Here is an 18,598-nt window from a genome sequence, read left to right on the forward strand (position 1 = left end):
ATAGTATTGTAAGAAAAAATAGAATGTTGCAGTTTAAATTTGGGGACCCTGTCCTGGATATGTTACATCTCCCTATCAATGTCACATCTCGCATGACCAATTATGGTTCTACTGGATTTTTCCTTTCCATATTGCTTGCAGGCTGAGACCACTGGCCCGAGTTGAAAAGAAAGGCACATACTGTAAATAACTGCTTCTGACTTGTGAATTGGTCCTCATTTTGAAACTACTGTGTTTGAAACATCAGATATTCTTTGCACATGTCCACCAAACAGAAATCACATTTTTGCTATTACTTTCCAATTACATTAGAATTCATGGTATTGTGTGGACATTAAGTGTCCACATTTGATGTAATAGATAAAAAAGCAGCAAACACCTATAATGGCCCAGGTTTAAAAGCTGTTCATCTGTTTAGGAAGGAAGGAAGGAAGGATGGACAGGCAGAAGGAACTCTAACACAAAGTGAGAGAAATGTTATATTATCTAGGCTAGTTTGCACATACCCCAAAATATAATAACACGACTTTAGCAAAGGATTGAGTTCAAGGGTATGTAAAGCTCTTCATGTTCTTTCCTTTCATTATGAGGCCAGGGGATGTTTTAAAAGGCTAGAACAAACCTTCACCCCCCACCCCCAAAAATCAAATCTAACAAGATTTTCTTCATTACATGGCTTTTTTCTCATACTCAGCCCAGGATGGAATCAGGGTTAAACAGACCTTAACTATACCAGCCTTAAACTCCTATTTTCTGCCAGTTCCAAGGACAGCCTCCGGAGTGTGAAATCCGTTAGGGTTGGTCACCCATCAGCTTAGAGCAGTGCTTCTCAATCTCAGGGACTAAGAGGGGTGGACTTGAACTCCCAGGATTCCCCAGCCAGCACGGGGAATTCTGTGAGTTGAAGTCCACCCATCTTAAAGTCGCTAGATTGAGAAACACTGGTTTAGAGGGAAATCAGGAGGAACAGGGGCAAGTTAGGAACTGACTGCACATTTCATGCCGATATAGCTTTTGGCAGTGGGGAAAAGGCTCCAAGACACTCTGCTGGAGCAAATGGAGCTGATGGCAGAAATCCTGGGCCTGCCAGAGACCACAGGTGCTATCTGCCGCAACACCTCCAGGGAAAGTTGTTGTTGTTGTTGTTATGGGTGGTTGCACAGTCAGCCAGTTGTTTAGACTGGATTTGGCATTTTTATCCACCTATCAAGTCCTTCCCAAGGATCTGGGATAGGCAGATGTTATTGTTTGATGGTATTAAAGGTACTGTCGCAAGATACAAGCTGTTCCAAGCTGCCTCTTGCAATTGACTGGTAGTGATTTTGTCAATGCCAATGGTGTTCAAGTGGTGCTCCAGATGTTTTGGGATTGCACCTAAGGTGCCTATAACTATTGGTTCCATCTTTGCTTTCTTTTGCCACAGTTGTTCTATTTCTATTTGCAGGTCTTTGTATTTTCTCCAGTTCTTTCTCTTCTATTCTGCTGTCTCCAGGTATTGCAATGTCCACTATCCAGAATTATTATTATTATTATTATTATTATTATTATTATTATTATTATTATTATTGCCTTCAAGTCACTCTTGACTCCTGGCAACTGCCTGAACTAGTCCCTGCAGTTTTCTTGGCAAGATTTCAGAAGTGGTTTGCCCTTGCCTCCTTCCCAGAGCTGAGAGAGAGGGACTGGCCCAAGATCACCCAGCTTTGTACCTAAGGTGGGATTAGAACTCACAGTCTCCTGGTTTCTAGCCTGATTCCTTAACCACTACACCAAACTGGCTCTCTCAGGAGAAGATTGCATGGGGCTAAAAAAAAAAAAATCCAAATTACCACTAGAGGCCACCAAGAGAGTGAGTTTTCTGGATTTCTTTGCTACTGCCTAGTGGATGTCTGGATGATTGCAGCCAAATTCTGGTAGCCATAGGATGAAGCGCATTCCTTCATCTGGCTTTCCAAAAAGCATAAATGTTGCCTTTTTATTATGCTATACTGTCCCCCAACTCCAGCCAGAGGACTTTTGGCAGTGAGAAACAGAGGTGGAACCGACTGCAGGTCTCCAGTCACAGCTCCGATAGGTTTATACTGGTTTGGCTGGGAGAAGCAAGATTCTTCTCCATAAAATTGCTGTGCAACATGTCTCTCGAAGAATCTCACTTCAGTCCCACAGGCATCTCCAAACAGTTTTTAAAAGAAATCAGGAAACGGCATATTCTCAGGGTAACTCTCTTTTCCAATAGCTCTGGAGGGCGGCTATGCAGCTCAGGTTTTGCCAGTTGTGGCCCAGGAGCGTATCTGCTTTCCCCGCAGGATGGGTGCGAAGGGGCGATTCAAGCAAGGGGCCTGTGTCGGTCATGCTGCACCAATAAGTTCAGAAGAGCAGGCCAAGGGGTTGGGAAGGAAGATGCTGGCCTGGTAACTCAGTGGGCTTTATTGGCAGCATTTCATGCATTGCGGACAAAGCATAAGTTTGCAGTGGTGTCTTTTTCCACTGTAAGAAAGGATAGTGAACTGCAAACTTTCTTTAAAAAAAAAAGTCACTTCAGACCAATGAAGGGGATTTGCTCCTTGGTCTCTGCCTTATAAACTGTTTAGGCAGGCAATGCCTTTTTTTGTTGTTGAACTTGTCCATTGGATGGTGAAGAACCATAAGCCATCCTTATTTTTTAAATCATTATTGCAGATTTTATTGATGAATTATAGATTATAGGTATTTCATTCTGCCTCAAACATTCCATTCCCATTTTTCTTAGGGACATTCTGATACATAGCCACATAATGACCGATGGAAGAACGCTTTGCCCATGAAAGGCACAAGGGCAGGAAAGGTTAACTAAAGAGAACAGGTGTTTTGGTGGATCTGGCTCAATTGTAACAACTGAGGGGCATAAAGGTCCAAAAACAAATCTACCATGGTTCATTCTGCAAAACAGGGAGTTACATACTTGCAGTGTGAATTAAAACGGATGAATACGTAACCCATTAAGAAATGAAATTGGGCATTCTAAACCTGTTCAGTTTATTACTGTTTCTCAAACTACCCCTTCAACAGTGAACAGTTGACCGAGTTTCTGGAAATAAAGTGGGAGTCACCCTAAATTCATGTCCTTTCTAGGATATTCAGAGCGTTCTTTAGTATGTTGGTAAAGATGCAAGGTCAAAATAGCCCGAAAATACAAATGAACTTCAGGATTTAATGAAATGTTAAAGTGTGTCAAGGGATAAAACCAGTAATAGTTTTAGCATATACTTTAGTAAATACTTTAAGAATTGGCAAATATGTGCTGTGTAAAAAATCTCCTTCAAGTGGAGCAAGGTTGGCCAGATGTAACAACAATCTCCTCCCTTTCTTGTGCTACATGAATATTTCAGAAGAGGGAAAAGGAAAATCAGAATCCACTCTCTAGAATATCTTTCCACATATTTGCAATAAAATGCTTTAATTTGGGGGCTGGCAGCATAAGAATGCTTCATGTAAAAAGAGCCAGAGGTGTGTTCTTTCACCTACTCCTGAAAACTAGTTCTGCCTATTACTATATGGTTGAGGTTTTTGTTTTTTTACTATAGGTTGCCTAGACCTCTAGCAATAGCTTTGGTCAGAGCATGAAAAGGATACATAAACACTTTGATACTCAAATGAGTGAGAAGCAAAATGGGGAAGCACAAAAATAAGGGGATTATTTCGATATAATTCTAGGATGGGATGTGTTCAGGATGGAGTAATATAGATTATGGTAAATTCAAACTTAAAACCAAACATTCCAGTAATGAAACTGAGCTGTTTTGATTGGTAGCTTGTTCAGTCTACAATCATTTTTTTTGTCTGAACAAATAATGTTTAAGTTCATACTATATACAAAGAATATGTGCTCCTGTCTTTGTTACCGGTTATGTGGAAGGGAAGAGGCCGTAAGTATACTCATAAAAATAAACTGTGTTGCGAGGTTTTAAGGAAGTGCTTTGTGCTATAATTTCAGGAGAAAAAGAAGGGGCAAGGCATCTTTTCCCACACATTCTCTATGGAACAGTAGAATGAGGGTCACATGATTACCATTTTTGACCTACCCAGCCAGCTTCCGACAAGCAAAGTCAATGGGGAAGCCGGCAGGGAACATCGCAAGTCAGAGTCACGTGGTCTCGTTTAATGACTTGTGGTGATTTGCAAAATGACCATGACAAAAAGGTTGTAAAATCAGGTGCAGTCACGTGATGCCTCACTTAACGACTATGCTTAACAACAAATTTTCCAATCCCTATTGTGGTTGTTAAGTCAAGGACTACCTGTAAAATTAGAAATGGTTATTTTCTTTACACATAAATCTGTTTTATTCATTTCTCTGTGATGCATGTTTTTCTTCCCACAGTCAACTTAGGAAATAGTTTTGGGAATAGCTCAGAAAAATGATTTATACAGTATATACCTAGAGTCACAATTCAAAAGATCTACAAAAGGCAGTATCACAAAGTTAAATTGGAACTTTATTATCCAATTTTAAGTACTTACTTTTGGGAAGTAAGAGAGAGAATAGCATGTATGAAAGGCAAGGAAAAATAATGGCTGTTCTGAATGTATTATTTTGATAGGCAAGAATTTTAGAATGAATAAAAAGGTACTGGAATCTAAAAGTAACAAAGCATGAACCTTAATACTAAAAAATAAACAAAAAACGTAACAGCGTTTTTAATCAGACAACAAAGATTTTCCACAAAACCCCAATTAGAAAGACATCCAGGTAATTGCAATCTTTTAAAAAAATAATTTATAATATAATTCATTATTGGAATTTCTTTTCCCATTATTTTATCCCTGATAACTGCAGAGATAACAAAATTGCCATTCCTAAGATAGGCAAAATTTTGTGTAACAGTAGCCTGTGATCTTATTAATCACCATGGGATGAGGGATAAAGAATGTAACAGCTTTTTTTCCTAGTTGATTCACATTTTCTTTGAGCTGTTTGCTACTTGAAGCCCATTATCTAATTAGACTATAATTTAAAAGATTTTTTTTAATGTTGCATAATTGCTCTTTGTTTCCTGTTATCTATGTTACAGGAATCAAAATCTAGAAGAGTCCCTGAGATATTAAATTTGTGTAGAATAGCTACAAGTATCCTTAATATATGAAAACTAGTTATTTAAGTCTTTCCTAATAGGATGTCAACTTCAAAACAAAAGCAAAAAAACCTTTGTTTACTTCCAAACCATGTTTACTTTCTGATCACTAACACCAAGCATTGCTTCTCATTATGTAATAGAAGGGTATTTTGAAAGGAGGCTGAATTTATCTTTTCTGAGAAAGTGAAATAAGCTGAATAATTCTGAAGAGAAATGGTTTTACTTCTTAAAACACCAAATTCCACTGTACTTCTAATCTGAAGAGTCTGGTTTATTCCAACAAGTAGAATACCAATAGTACCACCTTAGTGAGAAGGAACTGAGCTTGAATGGGCTCCCTTATCTCAGACACAAATGCAGAACAGGAAATGTCTGCTGATGTCAGCAGCTCCTCATTCAGTATCACTGCTGCTGAAAGGAGGCACTGAAAAGCTGCTTCTGCTTTTCGGGAGGACTAATTGTTGCACACTTATTTAAAAAGCACATCTCTTAATCTAATCAATATTGTAGTTCTAGATTTTTTACAATAGCTGTTATCAAATGTATAAGGTTATATCTTTATGAAGTGTTACAGATTATAAGGATTTCACTAACCACATTGTTTAAAGTAGGCAAGCAAAGCAACTGAAAATAAATTTGAGGTCACATTTGAAACACCAAGAATAAATATGTGTCCTCCTATACACTAAGTATTCACTTCCCCTGAGCTCTAACTTTCAGAATAATGAAACAGAAGATCATAAATAGTTCTGCATATTATATGCATATTACAAATAGTCTACTTTAAATCAGACAATTCTTAGGAATTAAAAAACTGAATAATCTTCATTGCTGAACATAAATGTCAATTAATTGAATATATAATACAAAACTTTGTTAGCCATATACAAACTGCAACTAGCAGAAAGCCTTTTTTACATGTTCCCTCTGCCTTCCAAATCCCTTTTCTTCTTATAAAGTATCATTTCTTTTGCAGATTCATTAAAAATTTAAGTATGTATAATACAATCGTGTTAATTCAAACACGTGAAACATCTGAACACCTACCAAAATAGATTTAAAACACCATACCTGTCTAAATGGAGACAGACATATTAAAATATAATGTCTAGAATCGGTCAGCAGCGTATAGTTAGAGAAGAAATTATGCAAGACACAGTCTGTCTACTTTGGGACACTTATAGGAGTAATGTGACATGCTATTTCCTTTGAGCTCAGTGTAGATTGAAGTTATACCTGCATGTACAACAGTTTTCCAACACAGGAAATGAAGGAAATGTTAAAATGAAGGAAATGTTCAGTTTGCAGAGCTTCACATGATGTGCACAGTACTATAGGTTAGAATTGTGGATCCTAGCTAGCTATTAGCAGCTTCTAAATTAAATTATTTACTGTTGCAGCAACAACTCCCCAAAGCTGAAAACAAACTTGGATTATTTTCACAATTATCATTTGCTTTATAAATAATTTCATGACTTACTGTATATATCTTTTCCAACCAGTTTCAGGGGCATCTGAAATGACACACACTGGCTTCAAAATGGTGAGAATGACTGGATGATCAAAGCGCTCCCCCTTGTACACATAAAAATGGGCAGGGCTTGGGTTGCCTAGTCTCGCCTGCCTTTTGAAGCCAGTGACCATTACTGCAGAGGCTCCTGTCCAGTTTCAGGAGATGTTAAGATATCTCTAAGCAGTTCTTCATGAAATACATGCAAGCAGCTTCACTCACAAATAATCTTATTCCTTATCACTTGGAAATAAACAGTCTTGCTACTATTAATTAAAAACTTAAAATATTTTCTATTTTTCTATTAGAAAATCAATTCTATTCAATGTTTCTTTTTCAGAGAGACAATGTTCTTCTTCAGTAGTTTTGGTGAATCTTTATTAAAGTGCATCATGGTATTATTCAATATAAGTTAAGTTTCTGTGTTGTCTTTTCAAAACAGAAGTCAGTACATGGGTGTTATCCTATTAAGGGATCATCATCATCTTCCTGAAGCTGAAGTCTTGAAAATGGGCGTAGAGAAGGAGTTCTGTTCTTCGTGATTATCAGAAGGCACATCAGAGTAGTTAATATCATAAAGACACCAATAACTATTCCAATGGCTTCTGGAACATTTATGCACCATTGGTCAATTAATAAACACTTGGTATTGCTCAAGGTGCCATTATTAGGCTGGGGTTTCAATCCTAAAATATGACACATCATTGGATAAATATCAACAGTACGAATTGAATTCAGTCTGTAATTTTTACGGAAGGCAGGTCCATGAGCTGCCAAAAATGGCTGCATACTTGGAAGAGTATCATCATAGCCATGGTCTCCTACTGAAAAATAAAGAACCCAAAAATTATTAATGTCCTACAAAGATTTAGCTAACAGTTATTTCCCTAGTAAACATAGCCCTGCCATTACAGATTTATAGCTTAACTGTTTTTTCAATAAGCTATTGTTTTCGGCTTGGTTAAATATTCAATTCTATTAAATGTTTCTGTTTTTTAAATTGTTAAAATGGCATATTCTTTGCCAAAAGTGAACAATCAATCTCCAATAAAATCAATTTGTTATTTAAGAAGAAAGGAGGTAGAGTTTCCCTATTGGATGAATAGTAACAATTGTTTTATACAGAAAAAAAGAAATAATTACATTTTAGGACAGTGCCGCAGTGGGGATTATGACAAATATATTAACTCTGAGGATGAAGGAAGTAGTTTAACATTATCACCTATTAAAACAACCTGCTTGTCAGGCTAAGAGTTGTGCATCTTTTTGCTGTATCTCTATGAGAAGATCTCTTGTTATTTCCATCCCCTGCTTGTTAAGTTTCAGTACTTATTACTCTAATGAAATGTTTTCATTCATCTCTGTCACCCCAGAGAATAGTCAAATGTATTGCATAAACTTCTTTCAGGATATTCTTATACTGTTCTCTTAGAACGTAATATTCTGTAGCCATCCCACTGAGCTTGAGTTGCCACACACCCCCTTTCCTATTTCAGCAAATTTTGGGGTTCCCTGATATGACAATATCAATCTCTTGTTTCTCAATGGTCCTATTTTGGCTACATAACCATAACAAAAAATTTGAGTTTTCTGTTCATACCTATGATATATAATATCTTTTTTGGTCAATACTGGTTATCAAAGCAGCTTACATGTTAAGTTCTTAATTCTATTGTAAGCAGGAAGGAGACCAAACCAATAAATAAATTTAAAAAACCAACCCTTTTTAGTCTTATTGTATTTTAAATTGTTCTTGTCCTGCTTAGCTACCTAAGCTAATTAGCTATTATTTCTATAGATTTAGCAGAACCAATTGCTGAATCTCCCTTCCCCCTCAAAAGAGTCACAATCAATATTCTGAGACTGCAGAGATCTTTTTTTCCCCATTAGAATGAAGTTTTCAATCACAAAGGGCTACACCTGAAGAACATTATGCTAAGAAAGGTCTTCAATGCTGTCCAGATCTCAACCCCAAACTTCCTGCTGATAAACTTTATATCTGTCTAACAGGAGTGTCTGTACACCAAGTGTTTCTCCTTACAATCCTTAGTTTGTTAAGCTGATGACTGTGCTCCAAACTTCTAAATGAGATGCTGCCTGATTTATAATGGCCCATTATTTTCCAAAGGGGATTTTTTTGGCCCAACATTCAGTTCTAAATATCAGTACCATCTCTAGCCTGACCAGGTGCAGCAGTTATGAAGAGCAGATGAGTTCTGTCCATCACTCACATACACAAAGTAACCTAACCCACTGCATTTAGTAAGAAAAGGTGATTTTGGAACTGCGTATGTTAGGAAATAGGGCAATCCAGTTTATTATTGTGCTGAATTTCTGTATTCACAGAATTAAGTGGAATTTATTAGTTAAGAAAGAATCTAAACTTTAGTGCTTTCAGATGTTGAAAAGCATGCTGTATTTTCAAAAGTTTTCAATTTTTTAATGCTTCTACACCCTACATAACCATATCCTCCCTCCACCAAAAAAGGAGCTATATATTTTAATTAGTAAACATTAAAAAAACTTACATCTGGGAAGAGACCCATTCTGTACTATTGTCCAGCCTTCATCTGCAACCAAAATTATTGGCTGAATGCGCTTATTGTGATGGTAATGATATCGGTCTGGAATTTCTTCTTTAAGATAAACCTTCATATAAGGGCTGCACTTTTTCATTAAGTTATATACATGTGTCACATCTGAAAACATTAAGTAGAAATAAACTGTGTCATTTATTATTGCAAATATAAAAAGTACACTCATATTCCCTAAGAGCGGTAAGTTTGACGTGGCTCTCATCCAGTCCTATCTCAATATACTTACTTTTAGAATGTACTTAAGAGTTAAATCACTCTTGATTTTAAGTATGCAACTAGGGGTGTGCAAGACATTCTAAGCCAAAATGTCCTGCACTTGAAATGCCACATCCAAGTATTTTGAGCTCAGAATAAAACACTGTTTTGTTCCAAGCTCAGAACTGTTCTTTCAAGTGTTTCAAACATCCTAAGTTCTCAAACACTGTGGTGTTATATTTGTTTCCAGCACAGCCAGTAGAATAGCAGAAACACTTCTATTCCTGCTCTTACTGGATGAGGGGAAAGGGGGATAGGAAAAATCGGCCCAGAGTCAGATGCTGATTTGCTTGCATACAGGGTACTTCTGGATGGCTTATCACATACTTAAGACAGGGTGGAAATTGCTTTCAGTTTTCTGCCTGCAAGGTAAGTAAGTTTTAGGGGTTTTTTTTAAAAAAAATGTGGTTATGGGGAAAAGTTCATGGATGATATGCAAGCAAATAAGCATTAGGGAAATGTGAAGGTTTGTGCTGTATTGTGTTTTTAATAATGATGAACTTTTTAATTTGCAAGCTTCAAAATGGAAATGTTCCATTTGTTGAGCATTAGTGCATCGCTCTATGTATGCTCTTGGTTCATGTCAAATTTATTTTATTATTTATTGTTGCTGGCAAATAGCCAGAGTGCTGAATTTTTGCTGCTGCTAATGCTCTTTGAATAAACTGAACTGTGCTGCAGGCTGCTTTCCACTAGGCCTCTGTGGCTATTTGTAATAGGGAGGATGCATTTAAAAAAAACAAAACAAAACCTTCTCTTATCTATGACTCATGGAAATTTTTAAAGTTTAAATCATTATCTCTTTCATCAGCATTTTTACAAGTTTGGTGGTAGTTAACAGTCAATATGGACTATCATCTCACCTACTTTTATTGCCCTACAGCAAAGAATGAGAGAGCAAGTGATCTCTTTCAAGTTCTCTTGGTATCTATGGTACAAGACTCAAAATGTTTGATACTTGTTTTATGTGTAACATGGAATATTCCAAGATGAGGAGTTCGTATTGATGAACACAGCCACTCTGAACTTTCTGAAGTTTGGCTGAGCTCAGAATAAGAGTTTTCTTATTTCATGCACTTTTCTATACACAAAAACCAATTTAAACAAAGATAATTTTAGAAATATGCAGTGTTAATCATGGTATGATTGGAATAAGCTTCCTTTATATATTGACCTAAACTAATATATGTGATATATTATTAGTCTCAGTTGAATTATCCAGAATGGAAAATTCAAGCTTCTCATTCAGTATTTCTCTAATCAGAATCAGCAATCTTTAATATTCAACAAACTGAGAAATATGATCAGTGACTTCTTATGATGTGTATGTTTTAGAATAAAATTACATATAACAACATTGAGAATGATACTGTTAAAAGCACTGAAAAACCAGGATAATAGTTTTTACACAAAGAAGAATATACTTACTATTTGGCAAAATGGCAGCAACTGGGCTCCTGTCTATTAGCACATAGCTACTAGGATCAATGCAATCATCCAGCTTGATTAATCTCTCCTGGGAGCACTGTGCCATGCCATGATCACTTGTAATGATAACATTAATTTCCTCCCACAACTTTGAAATTTTAAGCTTTTCAACAAGAAGGCCAATAAGTTTATCTACTTCTTGTAATACTTTAGTCATGTTCTTAGTATCTTCCGGTCCATACTTGTGTCCACTTGCATCTGGTTCTTCCCAATAAAGAGTAGCAAAAGTAACTAATGGATTAGAACTATTCAGCCATTCAATAATCTTTTCTACACGTTCACTGAAGCTTACTGAAAAATTGTATTTCATAAAAAAGTGAGGAAGAGTATTGTGAATTTTTACATCAGTGCCAGGCCACATTGCAGAGGCGCTTGTTTTGTTCTCCTGCAATTCATTGCTCACCCAAATAGGAATTGCTTCATTCCACCAGAAAGGATCTGTATCATTAAACTGTGAAAATTTCTTCTTTGTATCAACATCAAACATTTCATTTGCTACGATACCATGGCTTTCTTCATATAGGCCTGTAACTATACTATAGTGGTTTGGAAAGGTTTTTGTGATGAAAGCATTGGTAACATGTTCAACTAATACACCAGCCTTAATAAAATCTTGGAGATGTCGAAGTTCATATTTCTTCAGATAATCAGCCCTGAAGCCATCAAAAGACACCAGAAGTAATCTTGGTACTGACTTGGTAACAGATTTACCACTGGAGTAAGAAACTATTCCATTAAAGAGGAGTACTACTAATAAAAGCATTCTGGATAAGATTTCAAAATGTATAGTAAACAAGGATAGATACCTGAAAGGAGGAAAAAAGAAACGAAATCTTCATTAAGAATTTCAATCCAAAAGAATTATTTTCATCCTAGCCAAGCACTGAACTCAATTTCCAATAAATTCAGTTTATATTCTATTTAAGAAAATTGCTAATTATAACTACACATTTCCACATATTTTTCAACAGTTTTTTCCTACATAGTAGGGGCTGGGAACCTTTTCTAGCATAATAATGGCCTTGGTTTCTACAAGGCCAAATCTAGTATGAAATCATAGAAATCTCACAAGATTTCAGTAGATTCCTATATTCTCATATGAGATTGCCTATTGAGGGCAGGAATATCACACTACCAATATTTCAAGAGCTCAACCCATTATTATTAAGCAGCATAGGCTTTCCTCTGACTTATATTACAGGCAGTCCCAAGTTTAAGAATGAGTTCCGTTCCCAAGGTCTGTTCTTAAATCGAATTTGTATGTAAGCCGGAACAGTATTATTGCATAGTACCATATAAGTAGTATTGTGTAATTAACTCGAACCATTGTGCATTTAACTCAACTCATTGTGAATTTAACTGGAATTTTGCTACAACAGGCTCCATTCTTAACAATGGGTCCACTGTAGAGCGGGAGTTCTTAACCCGGGGACTACCTGTATTTGGGTTCTCTAACTGGTTACAAGATCAGAAGTTCAGAATGCTGAGATACAGATCACATAAGCCTTACTATTTTACTCTCACCAACCTTTTAATACCATTATTTTTCTTTTCTGTTGAGCTTGATCTGATTACTATATCTTAATCTCTTGCAAAGGCACTGACAGTGAAGTCTCCACATTTTTCATCAAAAACAACTTTTTAGAGTTACTGTTCTTTCTATAAGAACATTTCCAATCCATTCTCATTCCATTTTTTTTTTTTTTTTAGCATTTGGCAACTTCAAATTAGAATTTAGGCATAATTAAAGTTCTGAAGAAATACTACTTATATACGGCTAGAATACAGAAATGTAGCTTGAGTGATTTAACAGAAAAATCACCCCACAGGGTTGCTGCTGTAGGGAAAATAGGAGGCAGGAACATTATGTATGCCACCTGGAGTTTTACAAAAATACAAGCAGGATATTATTAATATTAATAGGGTTCTCTCTTTTTTGTTTTTGCTTTCTTCGTAAGTTAGGGTATTTGTTTTTTTTAAAAAAGATTAATCTAATATAAATAGTATAATATTGAAATCCCAATGGGACAAACTATATCCTCATTTAAGAATGTAACATATGACACTAATACATATTCTTTTAAAAGCATTAATGTCCAAAGCAAAGCCTATAATTTTTGGTAGCATGGTATATCTCTATCCCAAGCCTGCAAATACTTTCAAGAGGCTCATCAAAGAAAATGAGATAGCGTAAAACATAGGTAGTTGATTGCCTGAATGCTAAATGGCATATATGACAGTTTTGATGAATTTGGTATATGAAATGTTTTGAATGAACAACAGAATCTACATATATTCTGTACTACAGGTCAACAATATGGCATTCACATAGGATCCACTGGGATACAGTGGATGCATTTAGGATACACTCATATAGGATCCACTGGGCCCCCCAAAAGCTCCCCTGCTCTCAAAAGTAAGTTTTAATCCCCTCCAGCCCCTATCTTGCAAGATGCCCAAAACTGATTGAGATTTTGGCTATGTAAAAGCAGAAATAATACAATAACTTTATTATGGTCTTAGATCAGAACAGAAATCATGTTATAAACAGTAACATTATGACAGCATTAATAAGGTTAGTCAATGTCAACTCCTATATTCTAGTTCAGTGTTTCTTAAAAGTGTGGTACTAGGACCCCCGGGAGTCACCCAGCACCCTTTCAGGAGTCCGTGAAATCAAAATTAATTGTCAGCCTATGCTGAAAAATAATACAATATTAAAATCCCATCAAACAATTGTGAGAAGCGGTAACAGCAGTGAATGCGTCAATTTTAATTTTTAATATGGTAAGTATCGATAAATATCATCCATACAAACAAAAGCTCTTTTGAGGTCCTCCATAATTTTTAAAAGTGGAAAGGGGTTCTGAGAAAAAAACGTTTAAGAAACACTGTTCTAGACAATATAATTTGATATCCATCCCATGGAAGATACAGTAGCCATGTTTGTCTTGCCAAAAAAGCAAAACATTGCAACTAATTATGTTACTCTCTGGTCCACATCAGCAAGTAAATCACTACAACATTTATTGATGTAACCTGGGAAACTGGTTAATAAAGGCTGATTTACCCTTAGTGCAAATCAGCATAAAACCTGTGATTCATTTTAATTATCTCAACCTCTCCTGCAGGAGCTCTAGAAAGTTGGAATTTTATTGTATTTACCTCCCAACAGTGCCAAAGGGAAAGCATTACAGCAGACTCTCAGGCTCATTACTTCAAAACAACGGGCAAAGTAATTAGAATGAAAATAGATGAGTTGCAGGGAAGATTTTCTGGTTCTTCTTAAAAAGGTGATAGATTCCTATAGTTTGGGATATAGGTAGTTCTCAACTTACGACCACTTACGACTTTCTGTTGCTAATCAATGCAGTTGTAAAGTGTGACATCATGTGATTGCATCACTTAGCAATGCCAATCTTGGCACTCTCTGTTGCCACCGTTAAGTGAATTCCACTAGTCATTAGCTGAGGACCCACCCCAATCCTAACCATTCCAGGCTTGGTCCCTCCCAGCCCCGAACTTTGGTTCTTCCAAGGTAAGGGACTGCCTTCCCTTGAATTCCCCCCAACTGCCTATTGCCCATCATCTCTGCCTTTTGGCCACCCTGCACCCTGCCTTGTGAGGTGGCAAGCAGCCCCAGAACCACATAGCCATGGTGTGGCTCAGGGGCTTTTTGGCCACCCCTGGAAGCCTCAGCCACCCCAGCCTGGCCCAGTAGCACAGCACAAAACCGCAGCATCCTGGGAAGCTCCAGCAGCATGGCACAAGGCAGCAGCCTCCCAGGAAGCCCCAGCAGCGCAGTGCAAAGCTGCAGCCTCCCAGGAAGCCCCAGTGGTGTGAAGCTGCAGCCCAGGGCAAAGCCCTAGCCAAACCAGGAAGCCTCAGCCTCCCCAGCCCAGCTGCCCTGCACTCCAAGACCCCTGCTGCCCTGCACTCCGCCATCCCAGGTAACCTTTGCTGTCTTCTTGCTCCCACTGCTGATGAAGCATGCCCACCCTGGCCCTTTCCCAGGTCTTGCGAGGAAACTGCTGTATATGATCTTGGAAAGAAAGCCTCATGCAGCCAGCAGCTGCCTCATGAAGGGCCAGGCCAGGCATGCTTGGTCAGCAGTGGGAGCAAGAAGACAGTGAAGGCCAGATAGGGCAGCAGGGGCCATGGAGTGCAGGAGGCCAAGAGGGCATAGATCGGGGGGGAGAGTGGGGAGAGTTGAAGTGTCCCTGAGTTCGTAAGTGTGAATGGGGTACTAAGCGCCTGAATTTTGATCACATGACAGTGGGAGCGTTGCAATGGCCATAACTTTGGGGACCAGCTGTAAGTCCCTTTGTTCAGTGCCACCGTAACTTCAAGCAGTCACTGAAAGAATGGTCATAAGTTGAGGACTACCTGTATGTTGTTTGGGTGCTCTACATCCTGAATCCACTGTTCTTCTTTAGTTTTATCTACCCAAGAATAACAAATATTCCAGAGAAAGGCAATATAATTTTAATTTGTTCATTATTTATTTATATTTCAAATTTAGATACTGCCCATCTCACGAGGAAGTGACTCTGGGCGGTTTCATAATGCTGTTTCATAATGATACATGATTATCAGATACTAAAAATAGTTTGACTGGAACCAAATGGATCCTCAGCTGCACTAATATGATAGTTTTACTAATTATGGCTTCATTCTGATCAGCCTGGCCTCAGTCTCAAGGCCATGTTTGAAACACATCTGGGGTCATAGAGAGAGATTTTAGGAAGTCTAACAGACTTTTTCAAGAGGTTCAAAATAATTAGGCCTAATTAAACCCTACATAATAATTCTCTGCCAGCTTTGCAATGAAGAATTTAATTATGGCTGGAATCAAGTTCCTTCCCTGTGTACAGTAGAATCTTAAAATAACTATTACACTTTTTTGTGTGGGGAAAAGGCATAGTTGATTTCTGCACATTTCCTACTGAAGGCTTGGAAGACAGCTCCTAGATATTCAAAGCACTTAACCTGCTTTAAGGGTAGGTTTTCTCCTTATGCCATTTATGAGTCTTAGGGTAGTTGGAGATAACCATTATTCTAGTTGTTTGGTTATTAATAATCAACAGTTCCTACATGCAGTATCAAGCATGAAACTTAAGGGCTCTCCTGAAGCCTACCTGGGTCAGTGGTGGTGGTGGCATCAGCACAGAGCTGTACAGATAGATGCTTTTTGCCATTTGGGGTCATGTGGATCTAGCCCCTGTGGGGATTTGGTAAGAGAATTTATATAGAAATTAAGCAAATATGATGCCAAAATAAACCCCTTGGCAGTTATAATTGGGTTTTAGAATTGTCTTGTATGGCTCCATTTAACTCTGAATCTTGTTTTGTCAGAAACCTTATCAAACCAGTCTTTTATTGTTAGAATTCTTAAATTTATCCCACATGTATATCTTGAAATGGGGTCAAAGGTTGCCCTGAAGACCAAAATGCCACATACAGCTACTTGTACTACTGGTGTATTTGTGTATTAAATGCTCTAAAATCAGACAATGATCTACCATGGGTCTTCCTTCTCTTAAGACCATTTGCTCATCCCTGGGAATATTCTCCTGGCCTTGCAAATCACAGAACTTACAACATAGATGTCTAGTATATAATTTGTGGATAATGTACAGCCAACTAATTGGTTTATAATTTGCAGGATGCTTTCTATTACCGTTCTTTAAAAAATGGGAACTAGATTGGCCACACACAGCAATTTCATGCCACTCGATTTGGGGTCTCTGAGTAGATACTTCCATCAGAGCACTGGCAATTGTAAGGAAAGGGCTTGTGTGCTGTGGAGAATCTTCACCCCTGAACAAGAGGTTTAGCTGCCAAATTATTAAAAGCAGGATGTAATCCTTGTTTACAAAACATTAAATATTTTCTGTAGTAGTAACAAACATGTCACTCAGGTCAATTAAAACATGACAGATAAGTATAAAAATGCATGAGAAATCAATTATAAAACTAACATTCTAATCCAGCGCAGGTAACTTACAGAGTTACGTTAAGAATACATTGATTTATAAACAATAGAAAGGGCAACTGCAGTTTAAAAAAAAAGTTATATAGGAACAGTTAAAATATACTATTTCATATGAATATTATTTTTCTTCTTACTCCATTCCTTCTTTTTTTGCCTGCAGAACTTCATCAACCAAGTTTTACTTCTTAATTTAAAATAGTATATTAAGAATATGCTATTTTATAATTGGCTTATATTATACAATATACTTGGCTCTGAACTCCCAACAATATATTTTCAACAATTAGCATTCATCTCAAGCTAAACAAAACAATAATGCCAAAACTACAGTTGCAGTATTTTCTTCGTCACAGATCAGCGTCACCTTTCTGGAAACACTTAAAACCATACTAGAAAGAGGAACCGAACAAAAAGAAAGTGCTTTGTCATTTGATCATTAGCATCTGCTAGATTTCAGCATGTAATGCCCAGCAATTGCATAAGTATGAAAACCCCCGGCTCTTCCGACTCTTTAACGGAGCACAAATTTCAAGGCTTCAATACCGAATCGCTTCGACTCAGGCTCAACCTCAAAGGACTTCCTCATTTTGCGACCAGTTTAGGCAGTGGCAACTCTCTCCTCTGCCTCACCTGTAGCGGTCACAGCCAAGAGGGGACTCCACCCGCGCAGATGACCGCGAAAGGCCTCGGGCGGTTCCCGGCCACGACCCGGAGCTTGGGATGGGGGGCAGGCAGAGGTCACGGCCGCCCCCCAGACAACGAACTGCGGAAACGAGGGGGACTTGAGCCCCTCGAACCTCTCCTCCTACCCGAGTCCCAGACTCACCCACGAGACGAGGAAGAAGAGCGGGGAAGGGAATACTCTCGCGAGGGAAAGAAGGAAACGCTCAACCCTCCGTCGTTTCGCCTTCCCCACCGCAAGACGAGACGCACCTGCGCACTTAAGTCGCCGCCGCGAACCCCCAACGGCCGGCGGGCTTAGTCACAGTTAGCTCCGACGGAGGCCGAAGGAACGGCCCGCCCTCGGCTAAGTCTGAGGGTTCCTTTCTCTCGAATTCTGATTGGTCGCCTTGACGATAGTGTTGTCAAGCGGTCGCGCGCGCGTGGGTCGGAGAAGCGGGGAGCAGGTGCACGGTAGGGGAGGGGCAGCGGGTGGGGCTTTGCGACGCTCGAGAGATGGATTTATTGTAGGGGGCGGAGCTTAAAAAAAAGGACAGACGAGAGGGGGGAAGTAACGCGAGCTGACGCCTTAGGATTATGGAGCGGCTTTGTGGCGACGTCAGGAGTAATGCTGAAGCGAAGCAAAAAGCCGTTCCTGAAGTCTTGTAAAGCGACGGTATTCCCGCTCAGGTCCAATATATTACATTCACCCCCCCCCCCCACGACCGAGAAAACTATTTTTGCTTAATAATGCCACCCCAACATTAATATTTCAGCAAATTTCGGAACACGTTTCTGCCTTATTTCGTTCGGAACTCCCTACTGAGATTGCTAGTGGGATTTTGTGTAGGATGCTGGGCACGGGGGGGGGGGGACCGGGGAACGCAGAAATGCCGGAGCGCTTAGGGAAATCTAGTAGCTACAGGTAAAGAGGAATTCTGATGGAACTGCAGTTGGATAAACCTGGAAAGTAATTAAA

The 18,598-nt window shown here is 38.4% G+C and overlaps 1 protein-coding gene across 3 annotated transcripts; it reads right to left on the reverse strand.

Annotated features, from left to right (window-relative positions):
* Positions 1 to 2,733: 2,733 nt before the first annotated feature.
* On the reverse strand, positions 2,734 to 18,111 carry LOC103048266 (ectonucleotide pyrophosphatase/phosphodiesterase 4). Of its 3 annotated transcripts, none has more exons than XM_007440684.4 (4): positions 17,590 to 17,775; positions 10,905 to 11,770; positions 9,153 to 9,323; positions 2,734 to 7,448 (listed from the first exon to the last, which is right to left on the reverse strand). In XM_007440684.4, the coding sequence occupies exons 2-4, from the start codon at positions 11,725 to 11,727 to the stop codon at positions 7,084 to 7,086; spliced, it is 1,359 nt and encodes a 452-aa protein (XP_007440746.1). In that variant the 5' UTR covers positions 11,728 to 11,770; positions 17,590 to 17,775; the 3' UTR covers positions 2,734 to 7,083. The 3 variants fall into 3 exon arrangements, with proteins under 3 accessions (XP_007440746.1, XP_007440744.1, XP_007440745.1); XM_007440682.4 differs by lacking the exon at positions 17,590 to 17,775 and adding an exon at positions 17,893 to 18,111 and having other exon boundaries at positions 2,735 to 7,448; XM_007440683.4 differs by lacking the exon at positions 17,590 to 17,775 and adding an exon at positions 17,786 to 18,111 and having other exon boundaries at positions 2,735 to 7,448.
* Positions 18,112 to 18,598: the final 487 nt, after the last annotated feature.

The sequence above is a fragment of the Python bivittatus genome, unplaced genomic scaffold (assembly GCF_059951505.1).
Source record: "Python bivittatus isolate LINGU-HERP-01145 unplaced genomic scaffold, Pbiv_v1 ctg000020_np1212, whole genome shotgun sequence".
Lineage (NCBI taxonomy): Eukaryota > Metazoa > Chordata > Lepidosauria > Squamata > Pythonidae > Python > Python bivittatus.

What these genes read in the sequence shown, in the direction of transcription:
- LOC103048266 (XM_007440684.4), bottom strand. Translation starts at nt 11,727, where the DNA reads ATGCTTTTATTAGTAGTACTCCTCTTTAATGGAATAGTTTCTTACTCC. An exon ending in TGCTGCCATTTTGCCAAATA is followed by an intron (nt 9,324 to 10,904) that starts GTAAGTATATTC and finishes TAATGTTTTCAG; the next exon opens with ATGTGACACATGTATATAAC. An exon ending in GAATGGGTCTCTTCCCAGAT is followed by an intron (nt 7,449 to 9,152) that starts GTAAGTTTTTTT and finishes TTTATTTTTCAG; the next exon opens with TAGGAGACCATGGCTATGAT.